At 36.1% G+C, this 13,595-nt stretch overlaps 1 protein-coding gene across 1 annotated transcript in view; it reads right to left on the reverse strand.

Moving 5' to 3' along the window:
* Positions 1-8,936: 8,936 nt before the first annotated feature.
* LOC107748306 (protein FAM49B) overlaps positions 8,937-13,595 on the reverse strand; it is a 63,106-nt gene continuing 58,447 nt past the window's right edge. The window contains exons 7-12 of the mRNA XM_016563052.1: positions 12,770-12,847; positions 11,248-11,364; positions 10,031-10,110; positions 9,755-9,881; positions 9,487-9,557; positions 8,937-9,137 (exon numbers count right to left, since the gene is read on the reverse strand). Of these exons, the coding sequence (XP_016418538.1) occupies positions 9,074-9,137; positions 9,487-9,557; positions 9,755-9,881; positions 10,031-10,110; positions 11,248-11,364; positions 12,770-12,847 (537 nt within the window). The 3' untranslated portion in view covers positions 8,937-9,073. The remainder of the gene's footprint in view (positions 9,138-9,486; positions 9,558-9,754; positions 9,882-10,030; positions 10,111-11,247; positions 11,365-12,769; positions 12,848-13,595) is intronic.

Here is a 13,595-nt window from a genome sequence, read left to right on the forward strand (position 1 = left end):
GAGGAGTCGAGAAAATGGCTTAATTGTGGGACAGGAAAGGTCTTTTATCTCATACTCTTTCGTCAGATTATAAATTCTAAATATCAGCTAAATAAGTGTGAGAATATACTACAAAAGTGTCTTTACACTAACATGATGTTTCTCATTGTAAACTTACAGCACACAGTTATATATGGGAATATATGTGTAAGCACTGACAGGAGTTTCACAAGTACAGTAAAAGCTGCAGTGTTGCAGAGAATTATAGAGTTCATCAATGAATAGTTGCTTTATCGGTTTGTTGGACCACAGGTTTGGGAAGTCTTGCAGAAACCTCAGAGCCTAATTGCATGATACAGTACATGAATGGGCTAAGTAATATTTCATAATACACACAAAGGAACCATAAAGTGGAAGTGTGTTATCATTTAGGCTTGAATTTCACAATTCAGTGTCTTTTAATAATTGTACATTCGATTAAACTCTGCTTGCGCTTCACTTTTTGAATCCCCCTCCCTCACTTTTTTTGAATGATACAGTTCCTTTTCACACTTCCCCCCTGTGGTCTAACATCCTCTTTTCTGATAGAAACTGTTAACTTACAGGACACAGAGCCAGTAGTGAGACAACCACCAAACAGGAAGGCCCATCCACAAGCCAGACCCTCTCCGGCTTTAGGGAGCAGGCTTTTCTCTGATTTCACACATCCTTCAATACCTACAGTGGTCCATTCATGAAATCGGACGTGACTAAGATCCAAAATGGCCGCTCTAGTACCGCAAGACACAGTTTGCACAGTCATCAAGGGCTCTCACAAAGATTTATATGCTTTTGACAGAGGAGTAACTGTCACTGCCTTCTCTCGAACCACAGTGTGAAGAAATACTCAGACTTTGACCCACGTTTCAAGCTATCACTATGGTATCCAAGCATTGAAGAAATAGCTTCAAAACAGAAACCAAAAAATTTTTTTAAAAAATAGAAATACATAGGGAAGGTGCAATTATTGATGGAAGAACAAACCTTTTCAGAGTTAAGTGTCTCATCTATCCTTCATTCCCTGCATGCTGTTCTGTGTGATGATTCAAGATTGAATTCCGTAAGAACTGCAATTTCCTCTAGGCAGATCTGGCAAGTTTCTATAAAAAGAGACCAGAAATAACATATATGATATGATATGATAGTTATAATCTACAAAAGGACTAAACATGCATAACACAAATCATACATTACTATTGTAAAGTTTGAAGTAGCTGCACAGCAGCCCAAAAATAAAATCCTGCATGCAAACCAGATTGCATTGATGGTCGCTGGTTGGATGCAGGTTGCTTGCTAAGTTACTATTGCACATTTGCATTTATGTGCTGTGTTGTTTACTGCCAAATTAAATGCTCCAGCTTTTTCAAGTCAGATGGATTCAGATTGACTATCAATGTTTTTATCATTCTTTAGCTGGAAAAAAAATCGTTCTGAGAGTGATTCCAACAGTATTGTTCTTCTGTGTAATAATTGTGGTGTGTATTTCCCTATTCTAACAGAATTAGAATACATTTTAAAATGTTATAGTTATCATAATTGCATTAAACAAATAACAGGTTTATAATTAGGTTGCCAAATACAGTAGCAGCTTCCACTGCATAAGAAATCAAGACCTAAATTGTTACTCGTTTGATGAACTTCATAATTACACCTCTACTGTACTAGCTACAGTAATGACATATAGTCCTTTATTTACCTGGCTAACTCAGAGACAGGAAGTGTCTGGGTGGGTCTGATTTGTGCCGTGTCACAGCTCCCAAATTTTTTCTTTAAACACAGGTCTCTCCAAGATGATTCGATTACAGGCCACGGTCAGAGCATGACCACTTATTTTTCCTTAACTAAATGACAAACTGGATGGGAGTAGAAGAAGCAGCACAGATTACATAAATTCTCAGGGTCATGGATGAGAGACATCCATGACCCATGAAAGTAATGGAGAGGGTTTAGCTCTCTCGTCGCATCTAAATCAATATGGCACACACGAACACACACCCAAGTTGCAAGTTGGTGGGGCATTTGCGTGCGTGCTGACAGCTGGTGTGAAAAAGGCATGTGAGGTCAGGCAGGGTTGAGCCGGGCCGGGTTCAGGAAGATCCCTCATGTGAGGACGTTCTGGGCTGCACTTAGAAGTCTTTGAAGAAAACTCATACTTGTGCAAGATGGATGGTGGGAAAGATCTGAAGTTCATCCTCCATTCCCTGAAGAGGGAAGAAACTTGTTATTGGACTCACAGGGAACTGATCTTCACTAAATGCTGTATGTGATTGACTGTCCATTGCCATTTAACTTTATAAATGCCTCATTTAAATCCCAGTTAGTATTGTTCATACTCAACTACCGACCTTTAGCAGAATAAAAAATAATAAAGTGTGGAAGTGTTTAACACTTTTATGACCTTCTGGAGGACAAAAGTATAATGTGATTAGAGGCCTTAAGGAAGCTGTGAGGAATATCGGCTGTCTGTCGAAAGCCCACACATACTGTCATTTTGAAAACTTTTCCCGCTTCCCTAGACAGAGATAATGATGTGCTACCATACCTGAGCTGTAATTAGTCTGGACTGGACACCTCATTAACTGACAAAAAGTTAAGCTAAAGAGAGAAACAGCAGCAACACACTGATCAACAAAAGTATACACAATCATTTTCTTAAAAAATCCCACTCAATGGATTATGCTACATCAGAACAGACTGTAGGCCTATGTCTGTAGCTCACAGCTTTATCTGTATTAAATTAAAAGATGAAGTGTGGTTTCAAACAGGTTTCCGCAGAAGACTTATCCCATCTGCTATTGGTTGTGCCAGCAGATGACCCCACCCTACACTCCCGCTATTGGTTCAGCTGTTGCCGGTTGGATGCTTAAACAAACAAATAAAAAATAAATAATTAAAATTAAAATAACATATTCTAAAGATTACATGTTTTAGACCTACTGAACATACTGACAGTGTTTCCATCCCCCAACGCTTTGTTTTTATTTGCGTCAAATTAAAGATGATGAAGTGTGTTTTCAAACAGGTTTCCCCAAAGATGTTATTGGTTGAGCCAATAGTTAGCCTTGCCATAGACTCCTGCTATCCTGCTGAGGATACTGTTTCTGGATCCAAGCAAAGCCACTTTAAGGTAAGATTCCAAAGTTAGCAAAAAAAAAAAAAAAAGAGGAGAGACTTCACTACGATGAATAAACTACTTTTGTGGGAAACAGCTTACGATTTAATTAATCAACAGCCTATCGACTAATCTTCAACATGGCCATTAAACATTAATTTTGTATTTTTAGTTTACACCAAAAAAGTGCTGTTTTTTTAAGAGAAGTCACAGACAATTTTGTGAGAAGTAGGATTCAGTTTATGGCACTTCTCATTCTTTTCCATGGTATCTGGAAACAGTGATTGTCTTTCATACAACTCTGACAGAAAATCAGTCAAGGCCATAATGTGATTGGTTATCAAGGCACACATGATCTTAGTTAGCATTACTCTTTCTCCAATGGCTGCGGACCTGGTATCTGGTATCTCCCAATAATAAGACCATGAGATACTCATATCTCAACAGCCGTTTATGAGCACTATTTATTCATATCACACTTAAACTAAACTTTTAAAAACTCAGGATGTACACTACAGTCTCTGGGCTAACGATTCATAAAAGATTAATCACTGTCTGACCATCTGAGATTTCCATATGGAGATAAAGGTTAGTATCATGTTGTTTCGATAGTATTATAGCACATCGTGGGTGTATATTAGCACCATTTGTTGTTTGCTTTTGGAATCTGGCATCAACTATCATTTTGACACACAAAACAATAATCACTCAACAACCATGATCTATGCTGTCAGAGGAACATCAGATCTAACATTCCAGATTATGTGGAACTAAAAGCAAAATGAACCTTCTGATCTCAGCAGCAAATTGTCTTTATACCATTTTATAACATTATTCCACCCTTTCCTCAAAGCAAACCACAATAATAGCATTCCTTGGTACAGAGCAAAGCCGTTAAAGTTTTGACATAATTGATTAACTGTAGCAGGAAAGCTTCACTGATTAAGACAACGAATTAGAGGAAGTGGGTCTGTAAGTGTCAGAGCGTTGAGGGGGTATCAGCAGATAGCCGTTGTCATTCTTAGAAGAGTACACCCTGGAGAGGTGGGGTTGCAATGTATTGTGGTTTGGCTGTCAAGGTTGACTCCCACAGTCTCTCTCTGCTATTTAGCAGAATTCCCCCAAAATGAATTTCAGTGAAACCAGTGGCCGTTTAACCTCTTTATTGGTTATGTGGGCTCTTCACCAAAAACTGTTTGTGTTTCTGTGAAAAGATGTCATCTGTTGTTTGCTATTAGTTCATTGTGTTTTCTGGTGGGATTCAAAAGAGTCAAAATAAGCAGTGATGTTAAAGCCTAAAAATGTACTCTGACGAAATGCTCCCCAGTGCATTTAATTCTTTGGAGCAAGGCATCAAGCTACAACAATTTCAGCTTTGACCCCATTACCCACTGCCCTTTTGAAACACAGCTCATGATTTTATTGGACAAGTCCCATCCACCATCCCCAAAGTCTGATCAAAAACACAGCGCGATATCTTGTTCTAGCTCATCAAAAGAGCTTTCCAGTTAATGCTATTCTAAGCTTAGTGGACTAAGCTGTTAGCTTGTTAACCACAAGCTGATTGGAAACACACCGAAAAACATTTAATTTCACCTTCAATTTAACCATTATTAGCCTTTGTAACAGTGTGATATGTAATTTAAAATATTAAAATTGTAATGACACATAGCAATTTTCTAACGTTATCTGGAGTGCTTTTCATGTGGAGGCCAAAAGCGTCGGAAGGGCCGCTAGCCAAGGTGATTTTATCACAGTCGGTGCTGCCAGGACTTGGACTATCCTAAGACTATTCTAAGATGCTAAGACTCTTTAGATGGCTAGATATTCACAATACTGAAAAACTGACTATGGCTTAGTTAGACAGTCACAGTTGTGGCCAGTAAGAGGAATCCAATAACTGAGTGTGTGTTAAAGGAGAGCGTCTTGCAGTTGTTGAAGTGTAAATTGCACCTCTGGCTGTATGCTGACAGCGCCGACACTTTGTGAGGGGCCCCACATCAAACCACATCCTCTACGGTGTCCAGTGTCTACTCAAACAACAGAGACCTCGCCAAGTCTCAGTCACGTCACTGGTGAACTAAAGCCATGTGCCTGAATATGAACATCAGACCAACATGACACACCAACAGGAGCTCTGGTCCGCTGCTTTTTGCCCTACATAGGCACATTCTAAAGCTTCTAAAGGTGCATTTACACTGAGAGCTATTAACTCACTGGAGATCACCAGTCGATACAAGTAGACATTCCTACTTGCCTCGACTTTACAACTCGCCTATAGTCTTTGACGACACAAATACGCAACTCACATTGAAGATGAATGACTTAGTGGTCTGTTGCTGCTCATCGCTGTCAGTGTGAACGTCCCTTAAGGCGACATCCTACATGAAATGAAGTGACTGATCTGAATTGTTCTACATAGGCAGGATATATAAATAAATAGTGGTTCTCACTCCTCATGGAGACTCAACTACTGAAATGGATTTCAGTACGTTACTAACAGTATGTTACTAAGCTAACAGTACATTACTAAATGTGATGCTAATAATTGTCAAAACTGTTTTTGTTTCCTAATTCAGTTTTAATGAATTTGAATTTAATCGAAATTTGAACTCATTTTCGGAAAAAAAATATAAGTCTGAACTGAAATACAAATAAACTGAACAACAGAGAGACAGATACGAAATTTATGAATGGGAACACTTTTTATTGTCCTGTGTTAACCCATGTGAACGTGACTTGTGGAAGAACAAGACCTTCCTCTTCGCAATGTCTTTTAATAAATACTAAAAGTTGTGAGTTGGCAAGTAACCGTTTTGTGGTTTACCAATTTCTTGTTTCATGAGATAGCATGTCCTTCTTCTTGGCTTGAGAATTCTCAGAAACCATATAGTAACAGTTTCATATTCCCTTACAACATTAGGTCACACCAATCCATTACCATTTTTATTTTAATTTTAAAAAGTATCAATAAATTAAAAAAGGGGTGGAGATAAGCAGTGCTACTATGGTTTATATTATATTAGTGTATTATATTACAGGATTAGTTCATTAAAAAAGAAAAAAAAAAAGTCTGTTAATAGTAACCCATTCACTGACCAAAAACAAAAATGGTAGAAACAGTAAAAAGCTCATACCTTAGGTTAAGGTGAAATATGAATAAAGAGCTCCATATATCTACTTTGAAAGACAGGCCTGTTTGAAGACAGTTCACAACATTAACAGCTGTGCTGAAGTCCACTGATAACAAATTTTAATGCCGTTTACAGTCACCAGCAGGATAAACTACAGTATATTCCTCCAGAATCTTTAGCAAAGCTAAACAGGAACTTTATAATTTAAATTATTTTCTGAACATTTACGTGTTTATCTATTAAGTTACATTTCACAGTGCTGATCTCACTTACCTCTAGATTGTGGTTCATTATTTCCCATCCTTTCTAATAGCTTAAACTGACAGACAAAAGCTATTAAATATCAAAAAAGTTGAACCAGTTATTTTTATTTTCAAAATGATATATTTGTTGGAATCGGACGAAAAAATTAGAGCTACACCTGTTTGAAGTCGACAAAGTCAGCAAAGTAACTTCTGAGAAAAATCAAGTTGAAGTTTTCTGAAGGTTCCAAAGCAAAATCACCGTTTCCTCTATTCCTTTCTTAATATTAATTATAATTACTATATTAATAATCACAATATAGCCATTTTTATTTTATCGTTCTTATTAAAAATAAGAACAGATGAAAAAAATGAATAAAACAATAGAATATAAGAAAGAAAAAAATTGTGCATTACTTTTCTCATTTAAACAAAGCATTCAAGTAAGAAAAAACAAAAAATAAATTGTAAAAATCACTTCAGTGTGTTCATTACAAATAAACTGATTATTAAATCTCCAAAAGCAGTTCAATCAAGAGCAGCGATCTTTTCTTTTATTGTTAGATTAACATTAATGAGACAGATGATAACTAGCCTATATATATTAAGACCTTCTGTACTGCACGGATCTAATATGTTACACATCAGATGTTTTTCCCCAACAGTTCCCCAAACATTCACTTAAGACATAACAGATTATGTATGCTTGAATAGCCTACTTAAAATACTGTAATTCTATGTATGTGTATATTTATCGGGATCACGCGCTGACGGAAGTGCCTTTATGTGCGAAATTCGAACAAAATCTACACTTTTTACTTTTTTTGTCTGTAGCTCAAAATTAGCCTGTGTGCATTCAGACTCGTTTTGCCAGCGCGGGTATATATATATATATATATATATATATATATATATATATGTAGTGATGCATTTCATTGCCACACAAAATTCACACACCAACCAAATTTATATGTTCATCATTTGTTGTATAAAGCATTTTAGCTGCAGACCCACCCATTACATGACCTGCTTTGCTGAACTCTTTTTCAACATCTGCACTCTTGGTCCCTCAATCCAGCAGTGCTGCATGGATACAGGACACACCCTAAAACGCTCTCACTCACACTCCACAACCCCGAGTTTCACTGACAGAATGCAAAGAGCCCTGCAGTGCCTTTCGCCATCCTTCCTGACCTTCATACATGCCTTACTGCAGAATTACTATGGCCACACCCTTCTCACAGCCTGTGAATCCTTGATTGCAAACGTGTTGTAACTGGCAGGCGATTCCTGCCAATTAGAACAGATAAGAGAGAAGAGAGCAGATCTTCAATGAACAACACATTAACAGACTTTTTAGACAAACATACATCACACAATAAATTGTCAAATCAGTTTCAATCTGACTGGGTGAAGTGATGCAGAAATTCTTTTGATCTATCACAAAGTCTAGAAACATTCTCTATTTTTCAATGTTTTCTGAACAACCGTTTGCATAATCCTATAAATCTTTTTTCCACTGAAATCAGTTATTGTGGCATAATCTTACATAAACCTTCCTTATTTTATTTATGAATATTTCAAGATATAAAAATAAAATTGTGATGGGTTGATTCAGTCTTGTGCAATCTGCAATTCTGTTAACCAGAATTTCACATTTCAAACATCACGCATAACGCCACATCTGATTTGCATAATACCAGAAATGTGCTGCTCATTTGCATACACCTTAGTAACACTGCATTTAAAAACGTAAACATCATTATAAAAATGAAAGCATTTTATTTCCTCTTAAGATCATGTTGTCATCACATCTGACACAGATTACAAACTATCACAGTTTTTGAAAGCTAGATCAAAAAAGAACAAAAAACAGAAAATTATAACACCTACAGGGGAAAAAATGCATAAATCAAGAACTATAAAAAAATATAAAACTTGAAAAAAAAAAAAAAATTAACCTCCATTTTTAATCTCTAAGTACCATTTAAAAACATAATTTAAACACCTTTTCCTTTACACAAAATCAAGCATTCAAGTGAATTTGAAACATTAGTTCTTTTAAATAGAAGACATGTAATCAATTTGCCATGCAGTGGATGTAACATTAAATATTAATTCCAAAAAAATAATAATATACTGCTCTCTTTTTTATATAATTGTATCTAGATCATATAGATAATATATAGATATTTTATATTCAAGTCAAAACACTCACCCTCCCTTTATAGGTTAACATTTACCACAAATATAATCTAACAATGCTTTCATAGCTGCCATCAGTAGCATGGCTGTCTTTCAGGAACATTAAAAACAAGGGATTTCAGCAAAACTATTTTGGCACAGAAAACCACACATAACGCCAGTAGCATCTGCTTTGTAAAAAGACAAGGAAAGATTCGAGAAGCTTTTGTCTGATTTTTTTCCCGGTTTAATAAAAAAAAAAAAAGAAAAAAAAAAAGGAAAAACATTCTGTGCATCGCTTTAGTCCAGGAGAGAGAGTGTACAGGTATGTGCATCTCCTGAGCATCTGCTTGAGGCCAGTGGTGTGTCCCAGAGTTTTGTTGCTACTGCAGCATGCTTTTAATGGTCTTAGTGGTTGACTCATCATTAAGATGTTTTGTTGTGTACCTGCACAGAAGACATTAAGTAATAATTATATTTACTGCAGAATCTTGCAGTGTTGTGTCAAGTTTTCTTTAGCACTGATGCAAAAAAAAAGCAAGCAGTGCTAAAAAAAAAGAAAACAGAAAAAACGAAAAACAGAAAAAAAATCTTGTTCATAGGGCCATCATGGGCCCCTGATGCCTCAAAGTGCATATGCCATGGAATATTCCTCACATGAAACCACTAAAAATATGAGGAAAAAATCTAAATGTGTCTTCATGGAAAAGTGCAGCTGATTAATATGATATTAATATGATAATATTAATACATTTTATATGATAATATTCATGAAAAAAAAAATCTTTTTTTTTACCTGAGAGCATTTAGAAGACCTTCTACACTGTTTGGTGGCTGATCTCTGAGCACTTTAATGCAGCCTTTCATCTGTTTGGGGAAAAAAGCGACCATAGTTAGAGTGGCAGAGTAATGACAGCACTCAACCTCATGAGTCATGATGCTGTGAGAGAGCCATCGCCACGTTTTCTAAGCACTATGATTATGAGTCAGTGTCAGTGCCTAGCGGGAGGGGAAAAAACTTCAGAGATGGGTTTGCAGTAACAGGAGATGATGGTTTCACTCACGTCTATTTTGGAGGACTTTGCGAATGCGCCGACGGGATGGACGTAGTCGTAGAGGATAATGACCCCCACCATGACACGCAGACAGAAGGAAACGGTCTCCTCACTGCTGAAGCGGCTGCGATACTCTCTGTATCCAAAAAAATTTGAGAATAAGCAAATCTTTTTTTCATTTTTTTGTTTTATATTTACCTACTAATTTTTTTGTAAATTATACTTATTTTAATACACCACAAATTTTATGGTATCATCAGACAGATGAGAAAATGGCAGACTTACGGGGTTTCCAACATAACTTTGCACACGCTCGCCATGGTGCTTAATACATCTGTTGTGTTTTCAATGGGCAAGTTTTTATTCTGTTGGGCAAAAGCAAAAAAAAATTTCTTTATTTATTTTAAAGTAATTTTTTTTAAATGTCACTGACAACTGATTTGAAATATTTTTGTTTACCTCAGATACAAATTTTGTTGTGCCATCACTTAATGTCTTTAGCATGGGTGTGGCATCAGCATAAAATAGAGATATCCGATTGGCCAGTTCATTATTCACCTCGTTTTCTCCCTCTGCCTACATGGACAGACACCAAAAACATTATTAATGGAGTAAAGCAAGGAGAACATAGATATTTCTTTCTGAACAGTTTCTCAGAACTTATCACAGTCAATGCCTCATGAAAATGATTAATAGAAGACCATAAAGAGAACAATATGAAGATTCATAAGCATTGAAAGGTTTTTTTCCCAATTTTCCCCAATTTCTCAGGTGAAAAATCTGTCAAAAATGCTATACATCATTATTGTACTAAATATTAAAAAATTAATCCTTCAGAAATGGATGGTTGTTACTCAACACTTCTGCTTAAATGAGAAGGAATTGTATGTCAGTCAATTTTTGAGTTTGCAAAGCTAGCATCATTTGAGTAACAATGGAATATCCCGTAATACAGTCATTTTGGTTGACAGGTAAATGGGAGAAACAGTGAACTGGACAAGGATGGGAAAAGTAAAGACATCCCCAGACAAGGAAATTAAGCTTTAGTTCTTTCGCAAAATATGCAATGAATAATTAAAAATCTTTTCAGTGAAATTAAATCTGACTTAATTTACTTACAGTATTCTACTGAATAAAAAGTGTTACTTGAAAACATATTTCAAGCAAGCAAAAACATCAGCTTTAAAATGAGAACAGGCAGACAATTGCAAATTTGTTTTTATTTAATAAAATCTTTAATCTTTCAGTAAACTGCATACACCTGCACATTCTGTTGTGTCAAGTCTAAAAATACATTCATACATTAAGCAATAGTCTAAAATATTAGTGCAGATGTGGAGAGTGCTAGCTGGAGTGATTTATTTAGCTCTCGTACAGTAGTAGGGCCCTAGGGAGCCATGGTGGGGCTACTGAATTCAGTCTGGGAGAATATGAGGGGAAAACCAGCGCCACTTCACTTTTTTAAATGTCACTGACAACTGATTTGAAATATTTTTGTTTACCTCAGATACAAATTTTGTTGTGCCATCACTTAATGTCTTTAGCATGGGTGTGGCATCAGCATAAAATAGAGATATCCGATTGGCCAGTTCATTATTCACCTCGTTTTCTCCCTCTGCCTACATGGACAGACACCAAAAACATTATTAATGGAGTAAAGCAAGGAGAACATAGATATTTCTTTCTGAACAGTTTCTCAGAACTTATCACAGTCAATGCCTCATGAAAATGATTAATAGAAGACCATAAAGAAAACAATGTGAAGATGGATAAGCATTGAAAGTTTTTTTCCCTGTGCCCCAATTTTTCAGGTGAAAAATCAGTCTAAAATGTTATACATCATTAATGTACTAAATATTAAAAAAATTAATCCTTCAAAAATGGATGGATGTCACCTAACCATTCTGCTTAAATGAGAAGGGAGTGTATGTTAGCCAATTTTTGAGGTCGCAAAGCTAGCATCATTTGAGTAACAATGAAATATCCCAGAATACAGTCATTTTGGTTAACAGGATAAATGGGAGAAACAGCAAATTGGACAAGGATGGGAAAAGTAAAGACATCCCCAGACATAAAAAGGAAATTAAGCTTTAGTTCTTTTGCAAAATATGTGATGAATAATTAAAAATATTTTCTGTGAAATTAAATCTGTCTTAATTTACTTACTGTATTCTACGGAATAAAAAGGGTTACTTGAAAACGCTTTTCAAACCAGCAAAAGCATCATCAAAATTAGGGCAGCCAGACAATAACAAATTTGTTTTTATTTAATAAGAAAGCGGTTTAATCTTACAGTAAACTGCATACACCTGCACATTCTGGTGTGTCAAGTCTAAAAATACATTCATACATTAAACAATAGTCTAAACCATTAGTGCAGATGTGGAGAGTGCTAGCTGGAGTGATTTATTTAGCTCTCTTACAGTAGTAGGGCCCTGGGGAACCATGGTGGGGCTACTGAATTAAGTCTGGGAGAATATGAGGGGAAAACCAGCGCCACTTCACAAAACAAGGTATGCAGACTGCATGGTGTCCCCCAGGGCTATGTATGTGGCCCGTTCTCAGATCAGATATTTAGTCCTAGGAGGGCAGGACATCTCTGGGGAGGACAGGCACAAAAGCTGACCACAGATCAGGTGCCACACTATATTGGTGCACCTCAATGCACTTCAGTGAGCATCTCAGAACTCACTCACTCTCCCAGTGGGAGGCCATTTTCTGTTTGGGTCCTCAACAGTCCCCTGAGGGCTGTTATGTGCAAGTGGCTGAGTGCTTGAGTATGTGAGTAAGAAAGAAAAGGAAGTGTGTTAATTATGTGAAAGGGGTTTAGATCAAATCGATAGCTGCTTGTCAAAGGTGTATTTTTTACTTTAAAAGTAAAAAACAGGTGTGGATAAAAGATGTTAAGTAAGGACAGAAGTGTAGTGCACAGAAAGGTGAATAGAAAGAGAAAAAGAGAGAGGGGGGGGTTGAGAAAGTCATAGCAATAGAGAGGTGGCAGTTTCAATTCTTGAGAAAACTCACAGGAACGTTATTGATCCTCATGCGGCTCAGGGTCCTCCTGTAATAACTGAAGTCATTCTGAATGGCAGGATTTGTCATCTGCAAAAGAATGAAAAGTTTATCTACACTACCATTCAAAAGTTTGGGGTCAGTAAGACTTCCTTTATGCTATTTGCATTTGTTCAGCAAAGACACATTAAATTGATCAAAAGCGAAAGTAATTTATTATTTATTATTACAAAAGATTATATTTCAAATAAATGTTGTTCTTTTGAACCTTCTATCAAATAATACTGACTGAAAGAAAAAAATAAGTTTCCATAAAAAAATTAAGCAGCACAACTATTTTCGACATCATAAGAAATGTTTCTAGAGCACCAAATCAGCATATTAGAATGATTTCTAAATGATCATGTGACACTGAAGACTGGAGTAATTGCTGCAGTCTTCTTTTAAATCTTTTCAATCTCTCCTTTACAATCCTAGCTTGTTGTGGGTGATTGCCAGACCATTGCTATGCACTTGTTAAAATGTTAATATGTAACCCTGGACCACAAAGCGTCATAAGGGTCAATTTTTCGATTTAAATTTTCAATTTTGCGATTTATACATCATCCGAAAGTCGAATAAATAATCTTTCCATTAATACAGGGTTTGTTAGGATAGGACAATATTTGAAAATCTGGAATCTGAGGGTGCAAAAAAATCTAAATATTGAGAAAATCGCCTTTAAAGCTTTCTAAATGAAGTCCTTAGCAAAGGATATTACTAATCAAATATATTAATCAAAAGTTTTGATATATTTATGGTAAGAAATTTACAAAATATCTTCATGGAACACGATCTT

Source organism: Sinocyclocheilus rhinocerous, unplaced genomic scaffold (assembly GCF_001515625.1).
Source record: "Sinocyclocheilus rhinocerous isolate Xijiao unplaced genomic scaffold, SAMN03320098_v1.1 scaffold1762, whole genome shotgun sequence".
Taxonomy (NCBI): Eukaryota; Metazoa; Chordata; class Actinopteri; order Cypriniformes; family Cyprinidae; genus Sinocyclocheilus; species Sinocyclocheilus rhinocerous.